We start from the raw sequence: 26,995 nt of genomic DNA, 5'->3' as shown, positions 1-26,995 counted from the left end.
CAGCTGGGAGGCAACGGTGCTGAGTGACCCCAGGGCCCGTCCTGTGACCCAGACAAGGGTCAAGCCCAGGAGAAGGGTGTCTGGTTGGGACCCGCAGGCGATGTTCCCACCTGAAGGATGTCCCTGGCCGTGGCGACAGTCCACAGGGTGAGGCAGCTCTGAAATGAGGGATCAGCTGAATTCTCCAGAACCTTCTGGAAGTTGCTGGAACTGTGTAAAATCCACACGCTAACTGTGGGGCCGTGAGGCAGGCCCCTCAGGTCTGCTCGGAGAGGAGAATCCCACTGGGGTAGCAGGGGCTGCCGTGGGGTGTTCCCATCAAATCCGGTGAATCTGCCCTGCCGACCAGCGGCCCCTGAGGCGCTGCAACCCCGTCCCACCGTGGACTCGGCTGGGCGGACGACAAGCTGAAACCGGCTCCCCATTTGCCTCTGGACACCTCAGCTCCATCTCCCCGAGCGGGGGTGCCCTTCCCGCTCCCCCCATTTGTCCTGAGCAGAGATTTGTCCCGGGAGAGAAGTGAGATGGACTTGGCACACCTTTGTGCCTTGGTTTTCTGGGCCCCCGACGCCCTCCCCTGCACGGAGGTGGGCGCACCGCCCTGCACCCTGACACTGGCCCCTGTGCCCCGTCCCTCGTCTGAGACGGAGGACGCTGAGCGTCTTGTTCTCTGGTTTCAGCTGCAGGTGAACCTGCTCTCCAAATTTCTGCTGATCGCGAAGTCTTGCTACGAGCAGAGGAACTTCGCAACAGCCATGCAGATCCTGGGCGGCCTGGAGCACCCGGCCGTGCGACAGTCCCCTGTGAGTCACCCGGGGGGGCCTGGCTGCAGCCACGCAGTGGGCACAGACAGGGCTGTAGGAGTTTCACCTGTGCTTTTATTTTAGGCCTGGAGAATTCTACCCGCAAAGATAGCAGAGGTCATGGAGGAGCTGAAAGCCGTGGAGGTACCCCTTTGCGTGAGGTCCTGGGCAGCTCACGTCCCGGGGGAGGGGGGGATCGCCCGGCAGATCCTGCATCGTGGCGCCCTCCTCACGGCCCCCCCATCATCTCCCCTGGGGCCTCAGTCGCTCACCTGGGCAGAGGTGGCAGGGTTGCTCCAGGGCCGTGATTCCAGCCTGGGGTGCAGGTGCCCTGAGGCCCTGCCTGAGTTTGGCCAACCTACCTGCCTCCTGGCCGCCCCTCATGAGATCCTAAACGAGGACACGCCCTCGGGATGAGGGGCGTTTCCCAGACTGAGGAGGCAGGGGCGGCCTGCAGCCGGCCCCAGACACAGCGCGCGCCGGTGGGGGGACTGTTGTGTATCCTCGGTTGCCACCACACCCAGGGGTCTCTGCGGCCGGCCAGCCAGGCTCCCAGTCTAACTTGGGCAGTGGGGTCACCTGGCTCTTTTCTGGAGAGGAATTTGCCACCAGCAGCAGGAAGCGCACGGCTTTCTGGTGGGGGTCAGTGTTCTTTCTGTGTCCGCAAGCTTTAGACACCTGCACTCTCCCCAGCCCCAGAGCCAAGGCACACTTTGGACTGACTGATAAACCGGGGTGCCGTAGCCCCCGTGCAGCACTGCTGGGCACCTGGGCTGACCTCTCACCTGTCCGTCCCCCCACCCCCCGCCCACGCCCCTGGCTGCGCCCCAGGTCTTCCTGAAGAGCGACAGCCTGTGTCTGATGGAAGGACGGCGCTTCAGGGCCCAGCCCACCCTGCCCTCAGCCCACCTCCTGGCCATGCACATCCAGCAGCTGGAGACAGGGGGCTTCACCATGACCAACGGGGCCCACAGGTGGAGCAAGCTCAGGTGAGGGGCCCACAGGTGAGCGAGCCAGGTGAGGGGGCCCACAGGTGAGCGAGCCAGGTGAGGGGGCCCACAGGTAAAACAAACCAGGTGAGGGATCCACAGGTGAATAAGCCAGGTGAAGGGCCCACAGTTGCAACAAGCCAGGTGGGGGACCCAACAGCTAGAACAAGCCAGGTAAGGGGCCCACAGGTGAGCGAGCCAGGTGAGGGGCCGCCCCCATCTCTCCTGTTCCTCTGAGACCTGGGCCGCCTTGCCCCTCACGCAGCCCTCACCCAGCCCAGGCCTCCACACCCTCTCCCCTGGCTGACTTCCAGCCGCCTCCTTCTCCACAGACAAGGGGTACACAATTCACACAGTCCAGCGTCCACGGCCCCAAACGCGGCCCCAAGGTTGCCGTGACCTCCCTTCCTCCTGGGAGATCCAGGTGCACCCAGAACGCCACCTCTGTGCGACCACCCTCCCTGACCCCCCGAGCCACATCTGCCCTCTCTCCCTGCCTCTGCTGTCCCCCTCGGGGCCCCTCCGTAAAGCTGTCCGGAGGATTCAGTCAGTCCCCACCGTTCAACTGCCCGGCACACCTGCGGACCCACCTGGGAGGGGCAGACTGGGGAGCTGTCGGTGGCGACCACCACCACGACCCTGCCAGGGACTCAGACACTCCTGGCCAAAGGCGATCGCGGCTCCTTTTGGCCTCGGAAGCCCACCCTGGGGCCGGCCGCTCCTTAGGAGCTCCAGGCCCGCACTGCCCTTCAGGACAGTGCCACCCTGTCTCCAGGGAGACCCTCCCCCCGTGACCTTTCACCCCACTCTATCCTCTCCCCCCACTTCATCAGCCACACGGCAGTCAGGTGGAGACCGGTCAGGCCTCCTCAGGGTCCAGGGCGGACTGGTCCCTCTGAGTCTGGACTTTGACGCGGCCTGGTTGGGACAGTGCCTGACAGCAGGCTGGGAACCCACCAGCTGCAGACGCTGCCCCCATGACTTGTGCAAACTCACGTTTCGTTTCTTCCCCCAACAAAGAAACATCGCCAAGGTGGCGAGCCAGGTCCACGCGTTCCAGGAGAACCCCTACACGTTCGCCCCCGACCCCAAGCTGCAGTCCCACCTCAAGCAGAGGATCGCCCGATTCAGCGGGGCGGACATCTCCATCCTGGCCGAGGACAGCAGGGCTGGCGCCCACCAGGTGGCCAGCGAGAAGCACTCCAAGAAGATTCAGGACAAGCTGCGGAGAATGAAAGCCACGTTCCAGTAGCGCAGGACAGCGGGCTGGGTGTGCAGTCCACACCGAGGACAGGCCTGGGGTGGAAGGGGCCGTGCCTGCTGTGTCAGACAGGGACCCCCACGGCCCAGGAGGGGCACCGGGGCGGGAGCACGGGCTCAGACCCAGACCCGAGAGATGGTGCCAGGAGAGGCTGAGGGGGGTTTCTAAGGGAATTTTAAAATATTTAAACCAAAATAGGATAGGTAAGCTCCCCAGGAGCCGGTACCCATTTATATTTCTCAAAGATAAACAGCTTTCACCCAGTTCTCTGGCCGTTCAGCCCCAGAAACCCCGCACCCCAGCACCCAGCTCAGGCTTTAAACCCAGGCGCCCACTGAGCGGTGTTCCCACGGGTCTGGTGTGCGTCTGCTCACCAACGAAGGGCCAAGACTGCCCTCTGACCCCCGCCGGCCACAGATTCCAGGGGCTCTGGAACCTTCTCTTGGGGCCTGAGGCTCCCCACCCTGGGCTTCCTCCCTGCCGGGCCTCCCCCTCCTCCAGCCCCAACCCCTGGCTGCCCACCCAGGCCCAGGTGCGGGTGCCAGAGCCTCGCAGCCCTTGCCGCCAAGAGGCCCGGCCTTGCCTCCGTCCCAGCCCGGCCTCCTGCTGCCGGAGAGCGCCTCATGCTCCACACTGGCCGCTCCCAAGTGCCCCGTGGCCCCTGTGCCCACCGCCCCACCACCGAGAGCACTTCCTGCTGGGGCAGGTACACCTGGGCCGAGGCTCTGCTTCCAAAGCATGCAGGACTCAGACAGCCGCTCCAAAGCAGAGACACAGCCTCAGGGGCCCTGAGAGCTTCCCTCTGCCCTACCTGGGGGCCTGGGGGCTGTAGGGCCGTGGCCGGGTCCCCCCCTTCTTCAGCAGCCACGCATGTGATGCACACACCCACGCCTAGCTCCCGAGGCTGGCCGTCACCAGCGCTTTCTGACGAGGAAATGAAGTCTGCTGCCTCGGTGGTACCAAGCTCTTCCCCAGGGCTGTTTCCAAACTGCGCTCGGCCAGGGGCATGGGACCAGGACAGCACGGCACACCTCCACAGCAGGAGGCCAGAGCCCTGGCACCATCCCAGGCACCAGCGTTTTTACGTTGCCAATCGCTGCAAGACCCAAGACTGTTCTTTTCAGTTTTAGAATTAGGGACTCTTCAGCGCAGCCAGCTCATGTTATTTCTAGGAAAACCACTACCTGTGATCAAACACTGTTGTCAAGATGTGTTTTCCCACATATATTCATTTGCAACATCTACGTCCCGCTTTCGTGAGAGGCACTCCTGGCCCTGCAAACGTGGCTTTTATATGAGAATTTGGTTCTGCAGATCAGCTCCTACCTTTTCAGGAGTTGAATTCAACAAAGCACCACAAAGCCTGAAATGAAGTGAGGGTCCAGTGCAAGTAAACATTCCAACTGTAATGGTTCATCTGGGGGCGCGGCCAGGCTTCGGCTCCAGCACGACTGTCTGCATGTCGCCCTCACGCGCGGTTTACGTTTCTAAATAAAGTCGTTTCTACCAAGACGGCCTTCGCGGGTTCCTGGTGTTTACCTGCTTCGTGGGTCAGCGTGGCTTCTTCGAGCCAGACGAAGACGTCTCCAGGGCTGCTCGTGAAGGCGGGAGGGGACGAGGGACCGAGGAGGCTCAGGCCACCGCGATGTCCTCCGACGGTGCGCAGAGCGCCAAACCCCACCACCCGGGGCCCGTGAGCAGGCAGACACCCCGCTGCCCGGGACGTACCTGCCGCTGGAGGAGGAGACAGCCAACCTCCCACAGTCGCTGACCTGCCGAGGCCTCCAGGCACCACGGCCCGCGCCTGTCTGCCACAAGCCCTGCCCATCCTGGCGTCCGGCCACCCAGACCTCGTCCGCAGCCCACAGGCCAAGCAGCAGGCTCATCGTCACTGGGGGCAGGCTGGGGCGTTCCCAGGGCTTGGTCACCACCAAAGGGTCCCAGTGGAAGAGCTGAGGGTTGGTGGACACCAACAAAGACGGGGAGATGGTGGGGTCGTGTTACTGTGGACAGGAGCTGCCGTGGTCACGTGGCTCTGGAGTCTGGGCCGGGGCGGGGTGTCCTCAGCCACCTTAGAACCACTAGACCCTGGTCCCTCTTCCTCCCGAGACACGACTAAAGCACCAGGAAGACTGGCTCTCCCTTCGCTACATCGGCTCTTATCACATCAACACGTTTTTCTGAGAACTGCCAGCCAGCACCCCAGCCAGCAACCCCCAACCCCATGCAGCCCCTCCTACGCTGAATGGAGCCCAGCCCTGTGCACCCAGGCTCTGGGGAAGCCCCCTCCACAAACGGGGTCCCACTCCCCCGCGCCCAGCAGGCTGTGATCAAGCCCGATGCAGCCCCCAGGCCGGCACCAGCACCCGCCACCCGGAGAAGGCCAGTGGGACCCCAGCAGCCAGGCTATCGCCTGGGACACGGGCTCGGAGTGGCCGGTGGTGCTGGGGTAAGTGGCCGAGGGGCTGGCTGGGCGCCGGCCACACCCCTCCCTGCGGCTTGTGTCCTTCCGCCTGCTGTCCGACACCCGCTGCAAGGACGGCGGGACTTCTCCTGGGACAGGACGGCTTGAGCTGCCACTTTCCTGCAGCCGCGTCTCCTCACTGCCTCTCCCGCTCCCCAGGGGGTGGACCTCAGTGACCGTGGGAAACGCTGTTCTGAAGGGAAGACTGCGCTGAAGACAAAAGAACTGCAGTGAGGACCGCACCCCGGTTGGGAGCAGCTTCTCAGGCACCAGGCCAGCCTTCCGAGGCTCCTCTGCGCACTCGCTGTGGGGTGGGATGCGAGTAGACAGTTGGAGACGAGGGCACCAGGCCTCCTACCATCCAAGACAGGATCTCACGGAGCCCAAGGTGCGAGGCGGTCAGGGACCCGAGAGACAGGTTGCGCGCAATCCACTTCCCAGCTGCCACCGCACGATCGGTCGCAGCTTCGCTGACGTGTCGGGGGATGGCTCTCTGCGGTGGGGCTCTCCTGAGCCTGCAGGATGTTTCGTGGCATCTCTGATCTCTACCCTCTAGATGCCAGCAGCACCGCCCCCTGCCCCCAGCTGTGACAACCAACAACTGTCCAGACATCGCCAAATGTCCCCTGGGGAGCAAAACTGCCCCCAGAGCCACGGGCCCAGAAGCAGTGACGCCCCAATAGCAGCAGCTGCATCCTGTGCCCAAATCTTGGTTTCCAGATGCCATTCAAGTCTCCGAGAAAAGGAAATGGCTGACTCCAGGGCTTGAGTGGGGAAAGTGCCAGATGAGCCAGGAGCTGGAAGTGCCAAAAGCGGGGCTCGGGGGTGGGAGGGCAGACCACACCAGAAGGACACGGGACGGAAGGGAAGGAGCTGTGAAGACTCCCCACAGCCAGAGCGGGGCTGTCTGAGCCCCCACGTACGACAGTGATGGGCAGTGACCCAGGAACAGGACAAACGTCCATGAGTCCACACTGGAGTAAACGGACAACTGAATGAATAAAAAAACGGGAGGAGAAATCCAAAGGTGTGGAGGTGTGGTTTGTTACCCCCTCGAGTGTGGGCGGCAGGGGACCTGGTGACCGGCCCCCACTGCAGGGCAGGACAGGAAGAGGGTGACCTGACGGTGGGGAGAGGCAGGCACCAGATTAACCGGGTGGGGCTCAGCATCATGGCCCCAAGTCTGCCGACGTCACGCATCCTAACACGAACTAATAAGATGACACATCACCTCTCGGGTCTCGTCCCAGAACCCAGAGCCCCACTCTAACCCTGAGAAGACAGCAGACAAACCCAAACTGAGGGACACATCACAAAACACCTGACCCGTCTCCTCAAACTGTCAAGGACGTGGAAAACAAGGTTTAGAAACAGCCACAGCCCAGGGGAGACTGAAGGGACAGGATGACTAAATGCAGCTCAGCACAGGGGTGGGATCCTGGGACAGAAAAGGGGCATCAGCAGAAAACCTGGCACAACCCAGTAAGTCTGCGGTTTCGTCAACGCTAACTTCTTAGCTCTGCCAAAGTTCCACGGACAAGTATGATGTTAGGGACTCTGCTGTCTGTGCCACTCGGACACAGAATTATCCCAAACTAAGGACTTTTATAAAACTACTGTAGCTAGTATACAAAAATACAATTGACTTTTGCTTATTTTTGTATTCAATGACCTTGCTAAGCTCATTTATTAATTCTAATAATGTGCTTATAGGTTTTGTACTTTCCACATATACAAACAGCTCACTTGCAAGTGGCAGCTGCTTGCCTTCTTCCTTTGCTATCTCTATACTTCCTACTCCTTTTTCTTGTCTTATTGCTCTGGCTAGGACTTACAGAATAAGGTTGAGCAGAAGCCATAACGTTGGGCATCCTTGTCTCATTCCTAATCTCTCAGGGGGGTAGAGGCTCAATACTCTGTATTAACCACAATGGTAACTGTAGCCATTCTTTATCAGAATAAAGAAGTTTCTTTCTGTGAAGTGTGCGTGTGAGTTATGACACTACGTCTGACCACTGGCTTGGCTCTTTATCAGATCCAGCAGAAAGCTGCCAGCGGGCAGTGATGAACTCTACCTCCTGCACAGACTAAGAGCACACGAGGAAGAGGGGCGGGGCGCAGACCCGGAACACAATTACGGTTACAAACAACATCTAGGGTGCACCAGAGGAAAAAGGAGAAGGTGCGAGGGAGCCTCTGGAACTGGAATGTTCCATGGCTTCATCCGCGCAGTGGTGAAAGATCATGGCACATGCGTAATGACGAATCAAACATTGCGCACCCAATGCACGTAGCCATATTTGTTTGTACCTCAACTGAGAAGGTTAAGAAGTACAAACGGCGGTTGGGAAGGTTCTTCCCCGCTGGGCGGGCGGGGGCAGAACTTTGCTCCAGGCGCTCAAGGCCTAGAGGCCCAAAGACTGGCCGGGAGACCCAGGCGCCGGAGCAGGCAAGTTGAACTTAGCGCGCGCAGAGGCGGGGCGGGGCGGGGCGGAGCGGTGGGAGGGCCGCCTAGACCCGGCTGGGCTCCGGCGCCCGCTCCTACCGAAGGCGGACGCGCAGGGCCCACCGAGCGCGTGTGGGCGGCTTCTCCCGGGCCTCGGCCCCGACCCCCGCGCGCCCGCCGGCCCCGGGATGCTGCTCCGGCCCCGGCGGCCGCCCCCGCCCGCCCCGCCGTCCCCCGCCAGCCCGGACTCCGAGCAGCGGCTGGCGGGGGGCGTCCCCGGGACCCCGCCCGGGAGGCCCGCCTCGCCCGGCGCGCTGGCGGCGCCCGCGCCCCCCGGGTCGCCCGCATCCCCCGGGTCGCCCGTATCCCCGGGCTCGGCGCAGCGCACGCCCTGGAGCGCGCGCGAGACGGAGCTGCTGCTAGGCACGCTGCTGCAGCCGGCCGTGTGGCGAGCGCTGTTGCTAGACCGCCGCCAGGCGCTGCCCACCTACCGCCGCGTGTCGGCCGCGCTGGCCCGCCAGCAGGTGCGGCGCACGCCCGCGCAGTGCCGCCGCCGCTACAAGTTCCTCAAGGACAAGGTCCGCGACGCGCACGGTCAGCCGCCCGGGCCCTTCGACGCGCAGATCCGGCAGCTCATGGGGCTGCTGGGCGACAGCGGGCGCAGACGCGGCCGCCGCCGCTCCCCCGGGCCCGGGCGCCCCCCGCGCGGCCGCCGGCCAGCCCCCGCCGCGCCCGCTGAGCCGGGTAGGTGGGCTGGGGTGGGGGAGGGGCGGGGCGCCTCGGACCGGGGGAAGTGGACTGCGGGCCGGGGGGAGGGGCGGGCGCGCCTCACGCGACCACCCGCTCTGCGTTCCAGGCGCCCCACCGCTGCCCGCCGCCCGAGAACCCGACGCGGACCCCGCCTGGACGCTCAGGTTCAGCCCGTCCCCGCCCAAGTCTGCGGACGCGCCCCGCGCCCCCGGCTCCCCGACGGCCGTTTCCACATTCACCCCCGCGCCCGGCCGCCCCGAGGACCCCGAGCCCTTCCGCGCCCCCGCCTCGCCGCCGCCGCCGTCGTCCCCCGGCCCCACCCGGGAAGATCCCGACTCGCCGCCTGGTCGCCCGGAGGACCACGTGCCCCCGCAGCCCACGCCGCCGTCGCTGAACGCCGCCCTTCTGCAGACCCTGGGGCACCTGGGCGACATCGTGTCCATCCTGGGCCCGCTGCGTGACCAGCTGCTGACCCTGAACCAGCACGTGGAGCAGCTGCGCGGCTCCTTCGACCAGACCGTGTCCCTGGCCGTGGGCTTCATCCTGGGCAGCGCCGCCGCCGAGCGAGGCGTCCTGGCCGACCCGCGCCAGTGAGGCCCGGCCGCCTCGGTCCTCTCTGCAGGGCCGCCCCTCGGCCCTGACCCCTCCTGCGGCCCTCCCCCACCGCTAACCTAGGTATGGGTTAAATAAAAAGATTGCCTTTTCCGACTTAATCCTGTGAGTGTGTGCGGGCCCCGCACTGGGTAGGAATGTAGGGCTGGAGGTCAGGGCGAGGTTAAAATGGCCTCGGGATCCCGGGGAGGGGCCAGGAGGGCTGGGGTGGGCTGGGGCCCCCTTGGGATGCTGCCCGGTCCTACCTACCCTGGCAGGCCAGTCTCCAGTGGGGAGGGGGCTGTGGGCACGTGGAACCCGAGGTCGGGGCCCTCACTGCACGCCAGCTTCTCCAGGTCTCCTGCCCCTGCCCCCGGGACTTCCCACCAGGCAGACCAGCCATGGTGGGTGAACGCGGCCGGGCGGGGAGGAGGAGGAGGGAGGGTCCAGGGAAATGGCGACGGCCGGGCTCGGCGGAGGCGGTGGGGGGAGGTATGATCGGTCTCCAGCGCTCACCGCCGGCCGCCCAGGGAAGCGTCTGAGGCTCTTGGCTGGGTTGGGTCAGGCAAGGAGGTGCGGGGCGGAGGGGGCAGGAGAGCTAACGCACGCCCAGGGAAGGCGCTCCTTTCGTCGCCAAGGTGACTGGGTGGGGGGCAGCTGGAGCTGGGGGTCTGAGATCTTCGACCTTGGCTGAGGCCCGGGTCCCTGCAGTTTCAGGAGGACTTTATCAAAATCGCCCCAGGAGCATTTTCCAAATAGTACCTGAGGGCCCCACCCCGGGCCGGTGGATCAGACCCAGTGGGGACAGGGCGGGGCCGGAGGTGCTCACAGCCGGTGGGAAGGAGGAAGTGGCCCGAGGGGCTGGCCAGCATAACAATGCAGGCTCCGGCTGAATGCGGGGCAGCTTCTCGGCGACTAGGGGCTCATTCAGAGACTTAAGTGATCGCTCTGGGCCACAAAGGTAAAAGAGAGAAGGGTGTCCCCACGGGCCCTACGGTCCTTGCCCTCTGGCATCAGCCCCTCCCCCAGCCCTTTCCTGGAGCCGTCTTCCAGGAGGCCCCAGTAGGGCCCTCTGCCTGCAGGGACCCCGGGCAGACCAAGGCTGCGCCTACCCTCCAGCCGCGCACTGATGGCAGGGCCTGGGGGCTCCGCGTGAAAATCCCAGATCTTCATTTAAGACACACTGGCCTCTGCTCCACGAGGCTGTTTGTGCCCTGGTCCCTGTGAGTCCGGAAGCCACCAAAAACCTGGGGTGGGCTGATTCGAGCTTGTAAACACCCCTCCCCACCCCCACACGCCCCCGGAAGGCAAGAGCCACGGGCTGGCGGGGTCTGAGCCTTGGGACACATCCCAGCAAATATGCCAATCCCCCAGGGGTGGGGACGACGTCAGCCGACCCTCTGCTCTGGAGAAAGGCTGTTCGGGGGCTTGAAATCCGTGTAAGTCTCCGAGTCTGAGATATTTGGGGGCACCAAGGAGAACCCATCTGCCTTACTGCCCACGTTGCCTGGGGCCCGGGACGCCACATCCCATGGCTTTCTCCTTGGGGCTCTATGTTGCAGTAGTGACTCTGAACACCCCTACCCCGGGCATCGCTAACGTCTTCCGGCCTGGTGAGGGGAGAGAGCGTGTCTCACCCCAACTCCTTGGCTAGCGGCTTTAGTTTTAACCTTCAGCCATTCCTGATGCGAGGAAATTCTCAAATCCCTTCTTCTGGCCCTGCCGTGACTCCCTTTGGCTGTGGCTCTCTCGTGGGCTGTGGGGTGAGGTGTGTCCCTGTCCCGCTCTGTGACACGTGTGTCTTAAGCCGGGCATCCTGGGTTTGGCTCTGCACCTGTGCGGTGGACACACCCCAGTGGGATGGTGTCCCGGCCATGAGAACATTTCCTTGTGCCAGACCCCAAGTGCAGGGCAGCGACCCAGCAGGGTCTCCTAGGACCAGTCCTCAGGTTAGTGCCCATCTCGTCTCATCAGTGGCCCCTTGGCCAGCAGATTCACCCTTTTTATTTTATTGTGGTAGAATACACATAACATTAAGTTTACCATCTTACCCATTTCAAGAGTGCAGCTCAATGGCATTAGGTATATTCACTTTTGTGCAGCTGTCACCACCGTCAGCTCCAGAACTTCATCTTCCCAAACTGAATCATTAAACACTAACTCTGCAGCCCCCTCTCCCAGCCCCTGGCACCCAGCACCTACTTTCTGTCTCTGTGGATTAAACTGCTGTAGGGACCTCATGTAAGTGGGATCAGACATTATTTGTCTCTCTGTGTCTGGCTTATTTCACCTAGAATAATGTCCACCAGGTTCATCCAAGTCACAGCATATTGCAGAATTTCCTTCCTTTTTAAGACTGAATGATCTTCCATTGTCTGGATGGACCACAGTTTGCTTCTCCATTGATCTGTTGGTGGACACTTAGGTTGCTTCCACGTTTTAGCTATTGTGAATAATGCTGCCATGAATAGGGGTGTGCAAATATCTCTTCAAGACCCTGCTTTCAGTTCTTTTGGGTTTATATCCAGAAGTGGAATTAATGGATCACATGGTAGTTCCGTCTTTAGTTTTGAGGGGAAGCCTCCATGCTGTTTTCCAGCCGCTGCCCCGTTTTACACTCCCACCGACAGTGCCCAAGTGCTCCAGTTTCTCCACACCCTCGCCCACACTTATGTTCTGTTTTGATTTCGTTCTTTATCTCGGCCGCCCTAGCGAGTGTGTCGCAGCATGTGGAATCCTAGCAGCGCTGCAGGTGACCAGCTGATGCTTGCCTGCCCAGCTGCTTGGTGGGCCCATCTAGCTGGTATTTCCACCAGCTGTTCCCTGTGTTCGTACCGCGTGAATTCAACTGCACGCCCGTTCTGTCCTGCGGTGCACTGAGCCCCGTGAACAGGGTACCTGTGCCCCCACTAGCTCGGATGACCTCAGCAGTGACCGTGGGTCCTCCGCTCCCTGCCATGGGGCCCTGCCCCCACAGCTTCAGGGCCCTGGGGCTGGCTTTGCTTTTTCCCTTTACCTCACGTCCTCTTAGTGCTGCCCTGTTGCGTGTGCAGGACCAGCCCTGGGCCCTCATCCTGTCGGCCCCCATAACTCAGGGTGGTAGCCAAGGCTCGCTCCTGGGGCCGGTTTTGTTTCCGTGTGGGCAGCCAGTAGGCTGGAATCCAGCTCCCGCCTCATTCAGCGCCCTCGTCCTTCCACCCAAATTCCGTTTCCTCCCAGGCTGGGGCCAGAGAGAATTCGTTTTCACAGCATGTTCATCCGTCAAGGATCAGTGCTGTAGGGACCTAGAAAAGCAGCTATTTCCAATGAGCGATACATTGGTTATAAGGGAACACGTAATGTTAGATGTATTTTCCCCAAAGAGGCATTTAACCCTGTCAGCTTGGGGGCTTCTTTACCCCCGGATAGGGCTACACTCTTTATCTCTAATTAGTTCTGCTACCTGTGCTCCCTCCCATCTCCAGACTGTCCCTAAAATTTTTTTTTTTAATACTTGCAGAATGAACTTTATTTATTTATTTACTTACTTACTTATTTATTTATGGCTGCGTTGGGTCTTCGTTTCTGTGCGAGGGCTTTCTCTAGCTGTGGCAAGCGGGGGCCACTCTTCATCGCGGTGCGCGGGCCTCTCACTATCACGGCCTCTCCTGTTGCGGAGCACAGGCTGCAGACGCGCAGGCTCAGTAATTGTGGCTCACGGGCCCAGTTGCTCCACGTTATGTGGGATCTTCCCAGACAAGGGCTCGAACCCGTGTCCCCTTGGCAGGCAGATTCTCAACCACTGCGCCACCAGGGAAGCCCTGTTCCTAAAAATTTAACTGAAGTAAGTTTCCTGTACAACCTTATGTTTCAGAATTGCCCGGCTTCTTGATTCTTGTTGTTCGTCTTCCAAATTAGTCTCTTCTGTACCTGTTCCTCTAATCACACCATCTATACAATGCTCCACTGTCAGAGAGCTTAGTATTCGGAACAGTCTCAAACCGGGGAGTCTGTGGGGTGCTTGGACTCGGGGGCAGGCTCTGAATCTGCATCATTTTTCAAGTCAGTGCAGATGGGGCCCGAGGATATCGATCTACTGTTTTTGCAAAGAAGAAATCCCTAAGATTTGGTAAATGTACGTTTCTGTGATTTATAGTGAGACAAGCATGGCTCCCTCTAGTATTTCCTCCATGCTTTTTTTTTTTTTTTTCTTTTTTTTGCGGTATGCTGGCCTCACTATCGTGGCCTCTCCCGTTGTGGAGCACAGGCTCCAGACGTGCAGGCTCAGCGGCCATGGCTCACGGGCCCAGCTGCTCCGTGGCATGTGGGATCTTCCCGGCCCGGGGCACGAACCTGTGTCCCCTGCATCGGCAGGCGGACTCTCAACCACTGTGCCACCAGGGAAGCCCTCCTCCATGCTTTTGGTCTGCCTAATTACCCCCTTCTCTTACAGGACATCAACCCTGTCTGTGATTTCTTCCCCACTTTTGTGCCCCTTGGGCAACTGTGCCAACAGGCACAATAGCAATGTTTCCCTCTCATCCTGGTTCTGCTGCTAAACTTATTTGTCTGCCAAAAACCACACTGCTCTGTGTTATGGACTGAATGTGTCCCCAAATTCCTATGTTGAAATCAACCCCCAGTGTGGAGGTGTTGGTGGGGTGGGGGGCGCGGTGGGGGTGTTGGGAGGTGATTATGTCATGAGGGTGGGGCCTCATAGTTGGAATTAGTGCCTTTGTAAGAAATGAAATGAGAGAGCTTGCTTTCGGTCCTGCTCCCTGCCAGGCGAGGCCACAGCAAGCAAGCAGCCAGCATCTGCTGCTGAAGCCCCCAGTCTGTGGTGCTCTGTCACAGCAGCAAGAGCAGACGGGACACCACTGCCAGTCTACACACGTGCATTCAGGGTTCAGTGCTGCGTCTGTTCCAACATGCTGCAATCTGCCCAGCCCTCCTGCCCACGTGCTGGTTGGCCTCTCCCAGAACTGTCCTCACTTACAATCTGCAGTTTTTAAACAGACAACGGCTACTCCAGGTGGGGCTTTCCTCCCCCTCACCTGGCCCAGATCCAGGCCCTGCGGCGTCCCCGGCCTGGACCCTGTGTGTGACCCGTCCTGGTCCTCTTGCCGGGCCTCACAGTGGGATGCAGCCCCTGCCCAGCCTCCATCAGCGGTCAGTGGGGAGTCTCTGGGGCCCATCTCTGTTGGCCGTTTCTCCATGTGAGAGCCACTGTCCTTTCTGGTCCAGTTTCTCTGCCCATCGTGGGTCTAACCCAGTTCCTTTCCCTTCAGGACCCCTGTGGGCATCCCCTTCCTGCCTTCATTTTCTGAGTGCTTGGCTCTGATCCGTTCCTTCAAGGGCCCTCCTGGCCTCCAAGAAAGGTCAGATTCCTGGCTGATGGGTGGTAAGTCTTTCTCTTCACTGTGTCAACTGGGCCATGATTAATCCGCCTGCATTTTATGGTTCTGTCTTCTACCAGATGTTTCACTAACGTTTGTCACCACACCCACACCATTCTCTCCCAAAAGCCCGCCTTTGTCAACAGAGCAGAAGGTCCCGTGACCCTCGCCAGGCTGCCACCTCCCCTCCCCACCGTGTCGGAGTCACCACAGCTTTTAGAGCACTGCACCACTTCTCCCCATCCTGTCTGTGACCCCTGACCCCACGTGACTCAGCCCTGCTCACGCGCAGCTCTGTGGAGCAGCCTGTCCCATTTCGTGTCATCACAGATGGCGTTAGTCACCGTGGCTGCCGCCGTCTGCAATGCCTGTCATCTTTGTCACCAGAATCTCCCGTAAGGGGGTCCTTTCCTGAAGACCCCCGGGGTCAGTGCCTCGTCATGTGTATGAGCAGGTGCCTGTCTGACTTGTCTTGGTTCATTGCTGTTTCTAATAACAGCACCAAGCAAAAGAACTCTCTGGGGTGCTGGGAATGTTCTAGAACAACACTGTCCAATTCGACAGCCACCAGCCACATGTGGTCACTGAGCTCCTGAAACACGGCCAGTGCAGCAGAGGAACTGAATTTTTTAATAGGTGTTTATTTATTTTTCTTTATTTTGGCTGCGCCAGGTCTTAGTTGCGGCATGCATGTGGGATCAAGTTCTCCGGCCAGGGATCGAACCCGGGCCCCTGCATTGGGAGCACAGAGTCTTACCCACTGGACCACCAGGGAAGTCCTGGAACTTAATTTTTTAATCTAAATTAATTTATGTCGCCACATATGCCTCAGAGTTCCACATTCAGTCCTTATGTAAAATTCTGTTTTATTCTAGTGCCACTGGTTTCAGCTTCCTATCTTCAGAATCTCACCTTGAAATTTACATTTATCAGCAGCAAAATCCCATTCCTTTCACCAAAGACAAAGCCCTGGAGTCAACAGGGTCACCGCAGGCCCCTTTCTGAGTCTCAGACTTACGGCGGACTTACCAAATGCAGCCTGAACCTGCCCCCTTACCACTCGGACCCGTGTCTCTGGGGGACAGATGCAAGACCACAGGGCCTGGCTGCGGGCAGTGACATTCAGTCTGTCTTCTTTCGGAGGACCTTGCCCGCACGAGGCCACACCCCAGCGTGGCCCAGCGCCTCCTGCCAGAGGCCTTCCCGGGACCAGAGGATGGCGGAGCCCCCACCTGCCAAGGGAGACATGATGGGAATCAGCCGGTGCTGGGATCGCTTCTGAGGCAGCTGACCAGAGCAGGGAAGGTGAGGCCTGGTGAGGGGTGGCGGGCGGTGAGCAGAGGGGGCTGCAGCCCCCATGCTCTCTACAGCACCAGCCTCAGGGCGGTGGTTTTGAGGACGGGAGGTGAGGGCTGGGGGGTGGGAGGTGCACCCTGCCTCTGCCTGTCCACTCGGCCTGCCCTGCTGCAGCCTCTGAGGGCAGGATGGAGGAGGGCAGGGGGAGGCAAGGTCCAGGGCTGAGGTTCCTTGGGCAGCAGCAGGAAGCTCTCCTACCTGGCCCCCTAGTAAGGAAGGGGCATAGGGGAGGCGCCCACCCGCCCGACAGGGAGACCCAGACAGATGTGATGGGGTCCCATGAGCAGCCCCTTCCCAAACTAGGGGAGGGCGTGCGGAGCTCTACCTCATCACACCTGCAACCTGGGGATCGGACACCACCCACCCACCGGGTGCTCTCCCAGACTACCGTCCAGCTGGGGTAGGGTCATGCCCACCACGTCCCCACACTCACACCTCTGTTCTCGCCACCGGAAGCACAAACTCGCCCTCTGGGCTTCAACGAGGGAGGTTAGGGGAGGGGCGTGGCGACGGGGGAGGGGCCGACCTGCGAGGGAGGGGGAGGGGGGACAGCCGAGGCCCTGGCTCTCTGAGATCCTCGCGAGACCACGGGGCGTTGGAGAGAGATGGGACAGAGGTGCAGTGATGCGGTCACACAGGACCAGCCTCACCTCTTGGTGGGGGTGGGCGTGGACAAGGGGTCTTGGGAGGGGCGGGGCCTCCCTCGGCGTGGTCGTCCCCGCTGTCGGTGGTGGTGGCCTGGACTAGTCGAGGCCGTGATGGCGAGAACTCGGCGGGTCTAAGGATTTAGGCAACTGAACCCCCAGGACCAGGTGCCAGGACGCAGGGCTGGGGCTGCTGGAAGAGCCCGTTTGCAAGGGGGGGAGTTGACTTTGGTCGCGGGTTGGGTCGGGCCGCAGGGCCTCCGAGTGTAGACGGGACTCGAGAACGTTGGGCCGCCGCTCACCGCTCGCCTCCACCAGCCCGCACTACCTGGCGCAGCAGGGACGCGACTCTCCGTGGCGCGCATGCGCGGGATTCGGTGCGAGGCCGGCTGCCTGGAGCCAAGGCCACGCCTCCGCCTAATCACCGGGTCTCCGAAGAAGGCAGCAGCGGGGTTGCAGAGGGGCAGCAAACCCGGGAGGTGGGTCCCAGAGCCAGGAGAGGGGCAGGGCCTAGCACCCCCGGACGCTGCTTCCAAGCCAAGGGAGGAAGCTGAGGCCAGACGTGGGTGACACAGCTGTCACTGGAGCAGCCAGGGTTAGAGGGAGGGGAGACCCCAGGGGACACGAGGCAGCCAGGTCGGGAGAGAGCGGGCCTGTGCCCGCGGCAGTGCTGAAGGAAGAGAGGGGCCACCCCAGGCAGTAGCCGGGAGCTGGCGGGGGACTCGGGGCGGGGGGCCATCTGACCTGCGGAGGTGAGGTCACCTTACGACTCAGGAAGGGGAGCTTCAGGTAGGGGCTGGGAAAGTCGAGGTGGCAGGGCCATTAGAGGAGGGTCCCGGATTAGGGAGGGGGTCGCCCAGCAGAACTGGGTGGTGGGCGCGGAGGATGGTGCTCGTGTGGGGACAAAAGACCGAGGGGCCGGCCCTGAAAGATTAGAAAGGAAGAGATGCTAAAATTGGGGTTTAAAAGGCGTGGTACCTGTTAATGCCTGACATTTCATAAATCACCGCTTTTGAGCACAAAATGCAGTAATTCCCAACAAGTGTTCCCTGTTACCTAGAGGGCGCCTGTCCCGCGCGTTCTGTGCAGCTGCAGCAGTCGTGGGGCGGGGGTTTACTTCTCTTTGCCGCGCTGGGGAGGCACCGCCCCGCCTCCACCCGGAGGGGCTCCGCGTACCCGCCCCCCAGCCCCCCCAGCTCGGCCGCTGTCGCTGTAGCGGAGCAGACACTGTCGCGGTGGCACTTAGAAGCCTGCCCCCGGGCGTCCTTGGAGCAGCCCTGGGGACACGCGATTTCCAGGACACCGTGCAGTATTCTCACAAGACACCCCGCGCGACACACGGCGAGTGAGTTAAATCCCCAGCCTCATCCCTCAGGGTCCGGTGACCGAACAGGGCTGGCCCGGGGGCGGGAGGAAGACGCGGGGTCCGCGACCCCGGCTCCTCCCCGGTGTGCCCGGCTCCTCCCCGGTGTGACCGGCTCACACCTCACCGACCCCTCCCCAGACGGAGGGGCTCGAGGGCGGGGTTGGGGTGTTAATCCCAAGGCGAAGCCCGTGGGGCCTTTGATGTCCGCGGGGCGGGCTCGGGGGCGGCCTCGATGCCCCGCCCAAACTGGCGCCGGCGCCCCTGGGAGTCCAGGCTGCGGGCTCGACCCGACCGCTCTGAAGCCCTGCGGCGGGCTGGGGGCCGAGTTCGGCCGCCGGGGGCGCCGCGCCGACTCAGAGCCCGCGCTCCGGGGGGCGCAGCTCCCGCCGGCGGGTCCCCGCAGCAGCGCCCTGCGGTCGTCTACAGCGCGCCACGTGTTCGTCTGCCTGGTGGCGTGAAGGAGACAGACGCGGTCCGGCCAAGGTTAGAGGAGAGGTCCCGCTGACCCCGCCGCCACCCCACGGAGCACGGGCTCCCCAGAACTCGCCGCCCCCTTCCCCGAGGCCAGCTTGGGGCCAGGGGCACGGACGGGGCCAGTGAGTAGTGAGGCGCTGGCGGCACAGGGGACTCGGACAGGGTGACTGTCCCTAGGCTAGCCCGTGCGGCCTGGGCTTCTCAGTCCGCAGGAACCCTGCGCCCTCCTGGCCACCACGGGATGGAGCCAGGCAGCAGCACAGCAGAGCCCGAAGCGGTCGGGGACCCACAGCGGAGCACGGTGGCTCGCCTGTCCTTCCTGCTCGGTTCCTCGTGGGAGCCAGACGTGGAGTCATCCACGTCCTGAGCCAGCAGACCCCCTTTCTTCCTGTCACCCGAATCTGGAGACAGCTCCTGTGGCACCAGAGTGAAACCCAGCAGAGGGTCTGGGCAGGGGCTGGGGGGTGGAGAGAGAGAAGGGCCAGCGGAGCCCGAGGGACCCTCTCTGACCAGCCCCTCCCCACCCTGTCTGGCTAGTTGCCCGCCCACATTCCTACCTAGCAGGACAGCAGGCTGCAGCAGACACCCTGTCCAAGCCCACCCTGTTGCTGGGAGTAGTGATGTGGACCCCTGACCCCCTCGGTGTGCACACCTGTCACCTCTGGCACTGCAGACCCTCGGGGGCAAGTTGGACAGAGGAGATAGCTCGGCACTCCACAGGACAGGCTCCCAGCCCGGGTGCTGGGTGGGAAGGGGCCGTCCTTGCCTTCCGGCAGCCCAGGCCAGCCGGGTGGGGGTGGGGGGGAGATGAAAGGCTGTAACAGGTCCTCAGTTACCACCTCTCCCTTCACCGGGGACGCAGACCCGCCCCTCCCCCAGACATCTTGAAGCCGGGGGAGGTGTGAATGGCCTCCTTTGTGCCTCTGAATTGAAGGCAATTAGGTGCTACTTATCTGTGGGGGGCATTTGGGTCCTCTTTGCAAACCCACCTCCCACCCACCCCGCTCCTCCTGAGCTTATAAGTGCAGCCCAGCCCTGCCAAGACTGAGGCGGACCCTGTGCTCCTCCTGGCCCTCCTGCGCGGCCGGGGCACCCCGGTCCCAGCCCCCACCGTCTGTCCAGAGGCGGGTCCTGAGTGTGGCCGCACCACCCAACAAAGCCTCCCTCCTCCGCCTTTCCTGGTGCCTGCGAGCCAGCCTCCAGCTTTGGCTCAGGGGACCGGGTCTCCCAGAGAAGCTGTGCGGGGCCAGCGCACACCGCCAGGCCCGCCAAAGTCTCCCAGGGGAGCCTGTCTGTCCCAGCCCAGGTGTGCAGCAGAGGGGACCACCCCCAGACCGTGGGCAAGGAGGAGGTGAAGTCCTCAGGAGTGTGTGCCAGGGACGCCCACACCTGGTAGGTGTGGGGATTGGGGGGCCTCCCTTCCCAGGCTGGGGCTTGCGGGTTGTGCCGGACCCCTCCAGCCGGTGAGCCCTTCTCGGAAGCAGAAACCACAGTGGCGGTCTTCCCTGCTCAGACCCCTTGGAACTTCTCTTCCCCCCCCCCCCGCCCTGGAGGGGCTGCCCCCACCCTCTCTGAGCCAGGATGCCCACCTTACACTCGGTACACATGGCCTTCAAGCTCTAAGTCCCTGGGGCCCACTTCTGCAAGAGGGTCACAGGTGAGTGCGTCTCGCAGGTCACGAAACTGCTCAGTTCGGAGGGCCCACCACGGCTCCTCCTGCGAAGCCGGGTGCCTTCGTTCGGCATCCGGACTGCGGCCTGTTCGCCGGCCACCTGGAGTCCTGCAGGGCTGCTTAGGGACAGCACGGCCCGGAGCCCACCGTGCTTCTGTCCTTGTGAGCTTCCCGTGGTTTCCAGACTTGACGGAATGCTTTGTCGTTGGCGGAGGGGGCTTTCTTCGTCTGTCTTTTAGTCTTTGTGACTTAATCACTGCTCTTAGGTGTCAAGTCCTACGTGGCCAAAAGTGGGGCTGGTATTATCTGTAAGTTTGCATTTTTTAAAAAGTTTTAATAATGATCATGGACACATCTTCACCTCATGGGGGTTCTTAGTGCTGCCCTATCTCATAATTAGAAATCAGAGAACAGATGTGCAGGAGACAGAGCCTGGGTACACGGGGAGTCCACGGGAGGGCTTCCCCAGACCGCAGGCCTTTGCCGAGGGTGGGCTCCGCCAGCCCCCATTGCAACCCCCGCCCCGTGAGTCAGAGTTCCTTCTCTGCGGGTGAAAGAAACTGGGTTCTGGAAGGGAGCATTGGGCAGCGGTGAGGGGCCAGTGTCAGGATTGCTGTCCACTCTATCGTCCTCTTCGACATCCACGCCTCTGGACCCCCTCCACACTCAAGCTGAAGGCGAGGAGGGGTGTCGCCTTGGCCCAGCGGGAGGCTGGAGGGCGGGCTGCTCTCCTGAGGCCCCGCCGCCGGCACCGTCTGCGGTCACAGCTGGTGGCACCTCCCGGGGTGGGGGGCCCTGTCCCCCCCAGGCAGCACTTTCAGCCACACGGACTGGGTGCCCTCCCGTCCTCCCTCAGGGCTGAGCCAGGAGGCAGAGGGCGCTCGGACTCCCCGTGTGCGCACAGCCTCCACAGCGGAGCAGGTCAGCGCCCTGGTGTGCTCCTTCCGGCACCGCCGCTACCGGGGCCCACTGCTGGCCCGGGAGATGCAGCTCTCCGAAGTGCAGGTGAGGGGGGTGGCCCGTCGTTGCCCTGCTCACCCGGTTTTAGAATCGCCGCGTGAAACACAAACGCCATCTGCAGGACTGGCAGCTGAGCGCGCCCTTCCCCACAGCACTCCGTGCGCACCTGGCGCTCTGACCCCCCCACCCTCTGCCCTGGGCTGTGTGCGGCCTGCAACTGCTGTGCCCATGGGCATCCTTGCCTGGGCCCCCAGCTCTGGCCCAGCCTCTGGGGTCCCTGCCGAGCGGAACCAGCCTCCCTGGCTTCCGCGTGGGCCTCGTGTGGCAGGCAGCCCCCCAGACGCCGGGAGCCCGGTGCACACGCTGAGCCCAGCTTTGCCCTGGGAGCCTGGCACGTGTGCGCCCTGCCGGAGACCCGGGATGTCTTTTAAGGATGTGTGGCTGCCCAGAAGCCCGCAGCTGAGGCCTGTCAGACACTGGGCCTCCGTGCAGAGCTGTGTCTGGCATCTACCTGCAGAGACGCGGTGATCCCCTGTGTGGGCCTGAGACCGGTGGCACCTGGAACCTTCCGGCCTTAGGACTGTGGAGGGTTTACAGTCGAAGGCGTTTCAGAGCCACTTCATACCTGAAAGTTGCCAAAGGGTTGGTCTAGGAAGTGATGGGTCAGCAAACAGTCAAAGGCCAAAGTGGACTGTGTTGCGCCGGGCTCTTACGCCCTCACACACGGGGGTAACGTTACCCTTCGTTGAGGGTAACTTATTCAATAGAAGGTTTCCAGTTAGGGTAAATAAAGTCGAATTCTTATGCTATGTGCTTCCAGACTTTGTGCATGAAAATGGAAACCGGCAGGATTGGGAGGAAGTGAACGTGATTCTCACCTTTTGGCGTTTGAATTCCACGTTAACCACGACCCCAAAGCTGGGAACAGGAAAGGAACTGACGGTGAGCGCGTGTGAGCCAGGGCTGCCCCCTGCGCTGCCCTGCGCCTCCCTTTGCTGAGGAAGGACCCACGCAGCATCTGGCCTGCGCCCCCCGAGCTATCCTCTGTCCTCGCCTGCAGGGCTGTGCCCCGCAGCAGGAGAGAGAGGGCCCCTCCCTGCCCGAGGCGCGCCTGGAAGCCGCCTCACCACTGGAGGAAAGAGCCGGGGGTGCAAACTTTCCGGAGGGTTCTGACACGGCACTCAAAGGGTGTCTGCGCCGCATGGGTGACAGTGGGCGAGCCGGGGCGTGGGGGTGATGCCCGGATACCGCAGTGAAGGGCCAGTTCAGAGAGGACCTGGGTATTCAGTACAGGAGTGCTTTGGGGGAGAGTAGGAGGGATTGAGGAAGAGGCAGGTGATCGGGGAAGGGCATCGGGGCACAGCTGGGTGGGTGAGGGTGCGCCCTGGGGCCTGCCAGGCAGGAAGGCAACGAGGGGCAGATACCCTGAGACCTCCTGCTCGCTGTGGAGGGTGGGTTCCGAGCAGAAAGCCTCCGTGCGAGAAACAGAAGCCTGGGTGTCGGAGGATAGAGCTGGGCCAGTGTGGGGGTGGCTGCCGAAGGCCGCTTGGCGCCTTTGGGATTTGGCCGAGTTCCGCAGCAGCGCAGTGTGGGCCCTGGTACCGCACTGCGGTTGTGGCTTTCTTTCCAGAGGTGGGCCTTCTACAGCTGTGTGGAGCCGCTTGTTCAGGGTTTCCTGTGGGTTGGGATTCGCTTAAACAGGTACAGGTCCGTGTGGTTTCAGCTGTTCTAACCTTTGGTTCAGAAGAGCCTAAGCCTCTGCCTGGATTCTCTCTCGACCCTAAAATCTTAGCCAGAGTCTAGCTCGTCTCGTTCCTTCCAAGCTACCCAGTGGTTCAGGGGAAGCTGAGCGGTCCTCAACGTCTGTGTCCCATGATGTGTGTGTGTGCCTCTGTGTGTGTGTCCCGTGATGTGTGTGTGTCTCTGTGTCTGCGTATGTCCCTGTGTCTGTGTGTCTTTTGCCTGAGTGCTGTCGCCTCCGCTCCCAGGGCTTTGGGTGTCACTTGTCTGCAACCTCCACCCACTTCTGGGCAGCGGTGCCCCCTTACCTGGTGCTCTCTAACCCACGGTTGTCATGACCAGCAGTGACTGGTGGGACCAGGCTTCCCAAGCCCTGCTTCTGTCCTGCTGCTCAGACAGGCGCGTTAGAGCCTCACCCGCTGGCAGGGACTGGGCAGAACAGTCTAAATCCCAGTTTAGGGAAACGGGGACTTTGCAGTGGACACTGGCGGGGGCAGCCGGCCTTGAGCAGGAACCGGGTGGAAACGGGAGAGCCCACGGCTCTGCCAGGTCCACCTCCTCTGGTTTGGGAGCCAGACCTGGTGACAGTCTGCAGGGCCTCATGCCTGAAACTTACATACAGAAGGTGCCAAACCCACACGATAAGGTACATAGAGCGGAACCAGCTGGCGGGGTCCACGGGCTGTCTGTCTTGCTCTAAACTTTTCTGAAGTCTGCGGTTGTCATAGGAGGTGCTGGGCGGGGCTGCTTGGGTGTCGGCCCCTCCCCTTCCTAGGGCCAGGCACATCCCTCCGCCCTCCCCCACCCAGTTCTGAGCCACCCAGTTCTTGGCGCCCAGGCAGTGACGCCTGGTTGTGGGTCAAGAATGGGTCCTCTCAGCCAGGCCACCCGCACAGGCCCCATAGCAGAGGGGCTTGCAGAACAGACGCGGCACTGCCAAGCCCCCTTAAGGGTGTGGGAGCATCTCCCCCCATGACCGCACAGATTCTCAGTCCTCCTCCCGCTTCAGTGGCCCCTGGTGGCAGAGGACCTGCCACATCCGAGACCATTGCTGTCCAGGGGTCAGGACCACCCGGGCCGCAGGGCGGGGCGGCAGGACCAGCCAGGCCTCTGCAGCTGGAGGGCTCCGTGTTGCCCCCTTCCCAGGCCGGTAAGATCCTCATTCCCAGCTGTGGTGGTGATTGCAAGAGACAAGGGGACAGGTGGAGGCAAACCCCTCCCCAGGGAAGCCATGCTGAGCTTTGTGGGGTAGGATCATTCACCCAGTGCCTCTGTGAGCCCCACCCCACCATTTACGGGGCAGGGGCCCCTGCGACTGGCGGCCTGTAGGGGCGTCACCTGGCTTTTCCGAGGGCTGCCTGGCCCCAGGCTGTTCTCTGTGCTCCCCAGCTGAACCAGAGCTGATACAGGACACACTGGCCTGCTCTGCTCGACCTCCTGGTGGGGACTCCTGGCCCATCTCCCTGCCGAGGGAGCCGCCCACAAGGGACCCCACCCTGCGGCTGGGGCAAGTCAGGGCCCAAGGGGAGGGTATGCGCGGCCAGCTGCAGTGACTCTGAAGGGTTTCCCTCCCTGGGCCCAGGAGCCATACCCTGCAGCTGCTGACAGGAGGATGATGGTAGAGAGCAAGGCAGAGCCACTGGCTGCCTGGATCCAGCCGTGCCTGCAACCCATCTCTTTCCCCATCACAGGAAACAGGTGTCTGGATCCGGCCACTGTTCCTCGTGCACTCAGGGTATTGTATATACCTGCTTCCCTTCAATACTCTCAGTGGTCCAGGGGGAGCCTCACCAGCAGAGCCAGCCCCCAGCCCCCTGGTGACGATGGGCCAGATGGAGAGTGGCACTGTGGGGGCAGGGAGCTCCGTTCGCTGGGCTGATCAGCCGATAAGATAAGCCTGAGCTTCACTGTTGAAGCTCTCAGTTCACTGGGCTCCCTCTGTCCCTTTTCCTGCCGCAGGATGTTAAGGCCAACAGGCTCCAGAGCCAGGGAGTTCCCACCTGGACCAGCGAGCTGGCGCCCCAGGCAGTGCTGGGGGGCAGGCTGTGCACACTCCATCCCTGGGAGTCCTGGCCCGCCCACCTGGCGCCGCCAGGCCCGGGGAGTGTCCTGCCCCCGTGACCCTGGTTATCAGAAAGCCCCCCACCCCACTGCCCCCCCACCAGCTGATGTGTCTGGGACTCGTTTCATTCCCTCATGTTGACGTATTTTTTTATCAGGTTCCCTCAAGACCACTCATTCTTACTGATGTGCCCCCCCTGCCCCCACCAGCATGGACGAGAAGAAACACGACGGAGGGAGCTTTGCTTTCAGCGCTTCAACGGTCAAAGCTTTTCCACACTGAACTTTACAGGAAGTCACCTTTATTGACATTTCCGACGGGAAAATACACTCACACTCGTTACAAGTGTGATGAAGGTGGAGACAGCATCCCTGCGGCAGCCCCCGCTGACGCCCTCCCCCGCCCCGCTTCTCTGCACATCCGAGCCCCCTGGTCCCAGACCCAGACCCCGCCGTGGTCCCAAACGGGCTGCCCCCGCTCCTGTTCCGGCACCTTCTATAACTTTTCAGGGCAGCCCCAGTGACAGTCACCGTGGAGCAGGGGCCTGCTCAGCCCCTCTCCCACGCGCCTGCAGGGGCAGGGCCTGGACCACGCCGTCCGCAGCTCTAGGGCACGCACAGAAGCGAAGATTACCCGATCTTCTTGTCCTAGGACGGGCGACCCCTCCCTCTCCCTGCCCCCACCGCCCCCCATACATCGTCCTGATGGAGGAGGGCAAGGACCCCCTGGCCCCATCATCCGGAGCCATCCCCGATCCAGCGTGCAGGACGTGGAAGCAGGTCCAGAGGCAGCTGCGTGGCGGGGAATGGGCTCTGCAGCGCGGCAGGACCTCGGCGCCCCATTTTCCCATGCCCTACACCTCTTTAGGCCAGACCCTCAAAGAAGTATATGCATAGGAAAAAGGAACAGCGAGCAGCGTGGCCGGCACGGGCGCGGGTCCAGGAGGGTCCGACCTGGGTCAGGTGAGGCGCGGGGACGAGCTGCGGGCTCGGCTGGGCGGCTGCAGGCGTCCTGTGGGTGCGAGTGAGCGGGATGGGCTGGTGGGCTGAGGCGGAGGCAGGGAGGCCGGCTGGGCCTTACCTGGTCAGCCTCGGGTCCGCGGTCTCTGCAGGCGAGCGGGGCCGGGAGCGAGGAGGAGAGCCGCTTGCTGATTGCGGGCTCTGCCGCTGCGGCCGCCGGGCGCCCCTTTATGCGAGGCGGAGACCTTGGCGGGCAGCACCCGGAGCAGCGGCCATCACGTGCGGTCACGGGCTGCTCTGTGCCAAGGACCCCGCCCGCCCCCGCACCTGCGAGATTGGGGCACAAAGACCCGCTCTGAGCAGAGCGCCCAGCCTCGGCATGCGGGCGGTGAGGCCCACGGAGCCGGGGGCTGCTGGCCAGGACCTGGGACCGGGCCAGCCCTGGCCGGCAGCCTCCTCCGGACCTTATCTCCCCATGAGCCTCTGCTTGCGTCACGGCCCAGAACACACAGGGGAGAGAGAGCCTCCAGGGAGGTGGCACCTCTCTCCTCCCCTCCCGGCCTCCCAGCCTCCTGCCCTGGCCACGGAGCCCCAGGACCCCTGCCTCAGGAGGCCGCCTGGGACTGGGGCTGCCCGGAGTCCAGAGGATCCGGTGGGGGAGCTCTGCCTGGCCGCACACCTGCCCGCCCTGTGCTCAGCTCTGCCCCAGGGCCCCAGGCTGTCTGGAAAAGGGCAGGGGCTCTGCAGTCTTGGGGGGACACTGTAGGGACAGGCGAGGGAGCGGCACCCAGGGGACAGCTGATTGAAGATCCAGGGCTTCTCACCCAGAGACACATACAGGTGCGCCACCCCTTTCCCAGGCCCAGGGGCCCCAGGAGGGCAGTTCAGCCTCCCACTGTGTGTGGGCGCGGGCGCAGTCAGTACCTGCGGCGGGGGGCAGCTGGCTCCACACAGGCAAGTGTCCCCACTCTGCTCACGAACATTCCTGACCTGCGGGGAACAGCAGAAGTGGTGGCCTGAGTCTGAAACTGACTGGCCATCACGTCCCCCACCTGTCCCCTGGGTCCCAGGGGCCCCTCCTTT

The 26,995-nt window shown here is 62.4% G+C and overlaps 3 protein-coding genes across 4 annotated transcripts in view; all 3 read left to right on the top strand.

The window, feature by feature from the left end:
• KNDC1 (kinase non-catalytic C-lobe domain containing 1) overlaps positions 1 to 3,044 on the top strand; it is a gene marked incomplete at both ends in the record, with an annotated part of 57,056 nt that extends 54,012 nt beyond the window's left edge. For both annotated transcript variants that reach the window (XM_082854038.1, XM_082854037.1), the window contains 4 exons: positions 681 to 803; positions 888 to 947; positions 1,635 to 1,792; positions 2,813 to 3,044. In XM_082854038.1, the coding sequence (XP_082710164.1) occupies positions 681 to 803; positions 888 to 947; positions 1,635 to 1,792; positions 2,813 to 3,044 (573 nt within the window). The remainder of the gene's footprint in view (positions 1 to 680; positions 804 to 887; positions 948 to 1,634; positions 1,793 to 2,812) is intronic.
• A 5,107-nt stretch (positions 3,045 to 8,151) lies between these two features.
• On the top strand, positions 8,152 to 9,307 carry UTF1 (undifferentiated embryonic cell transcription factor 1; the record flags this gene model as incomplete). The annotated part of the gene is made up of 2 exons (XM_082854607.1): positions 8,152 to 8,707; positions 8,820 to 9,307. 2 exons carry the CDS (start codon positions 8,152 to 8,154, stop codon positions 9,305 to 9,307), a joined length of 1,044 nt encoding a protein of 347 aa, XP_082710733.1.
• An 11,078-nt stretch (positions 9,308 to 20,385) lies between these two features.
• On the top strand, positions 20,386 to 21,582 carry VENTX (VENT homeobox; the record flags this gene model as incomplete). Its single annotated transcript, XM_082854433.1, is given in 6 exon segments — positions 20,386 to 20,395; positions 21,048 to 21,205; positions 21,240 to 21,308; positions 21,311 to 21,351; positions 21,353 to 21,418; positions 21,420 to 21,582. Coding segments are annotated over 6 exon segments (507 nt in total).
• Positions 21,583 to 26,995: the final 5,413 nt, after the last annotated feature.

The sequence above is a fragment of the Leucopleurus acutus genome (assembly GCF_964270905.1).
Source record: "Leucopleurus acutus genome assembly, chromosome: 14".
NCBI classification, from domain to species: domain Eukaryota; kingdom Metazoa; phylum Chordata; class Mammalia; order Artiodactyla; family Delphinidae; genus Leucopleurus; species Leucopleurus acutus.
Note: the sequence above shows the minus strand (reverse complement) of the source record. Positions and strands in the feature narration are given on the sequence as shown.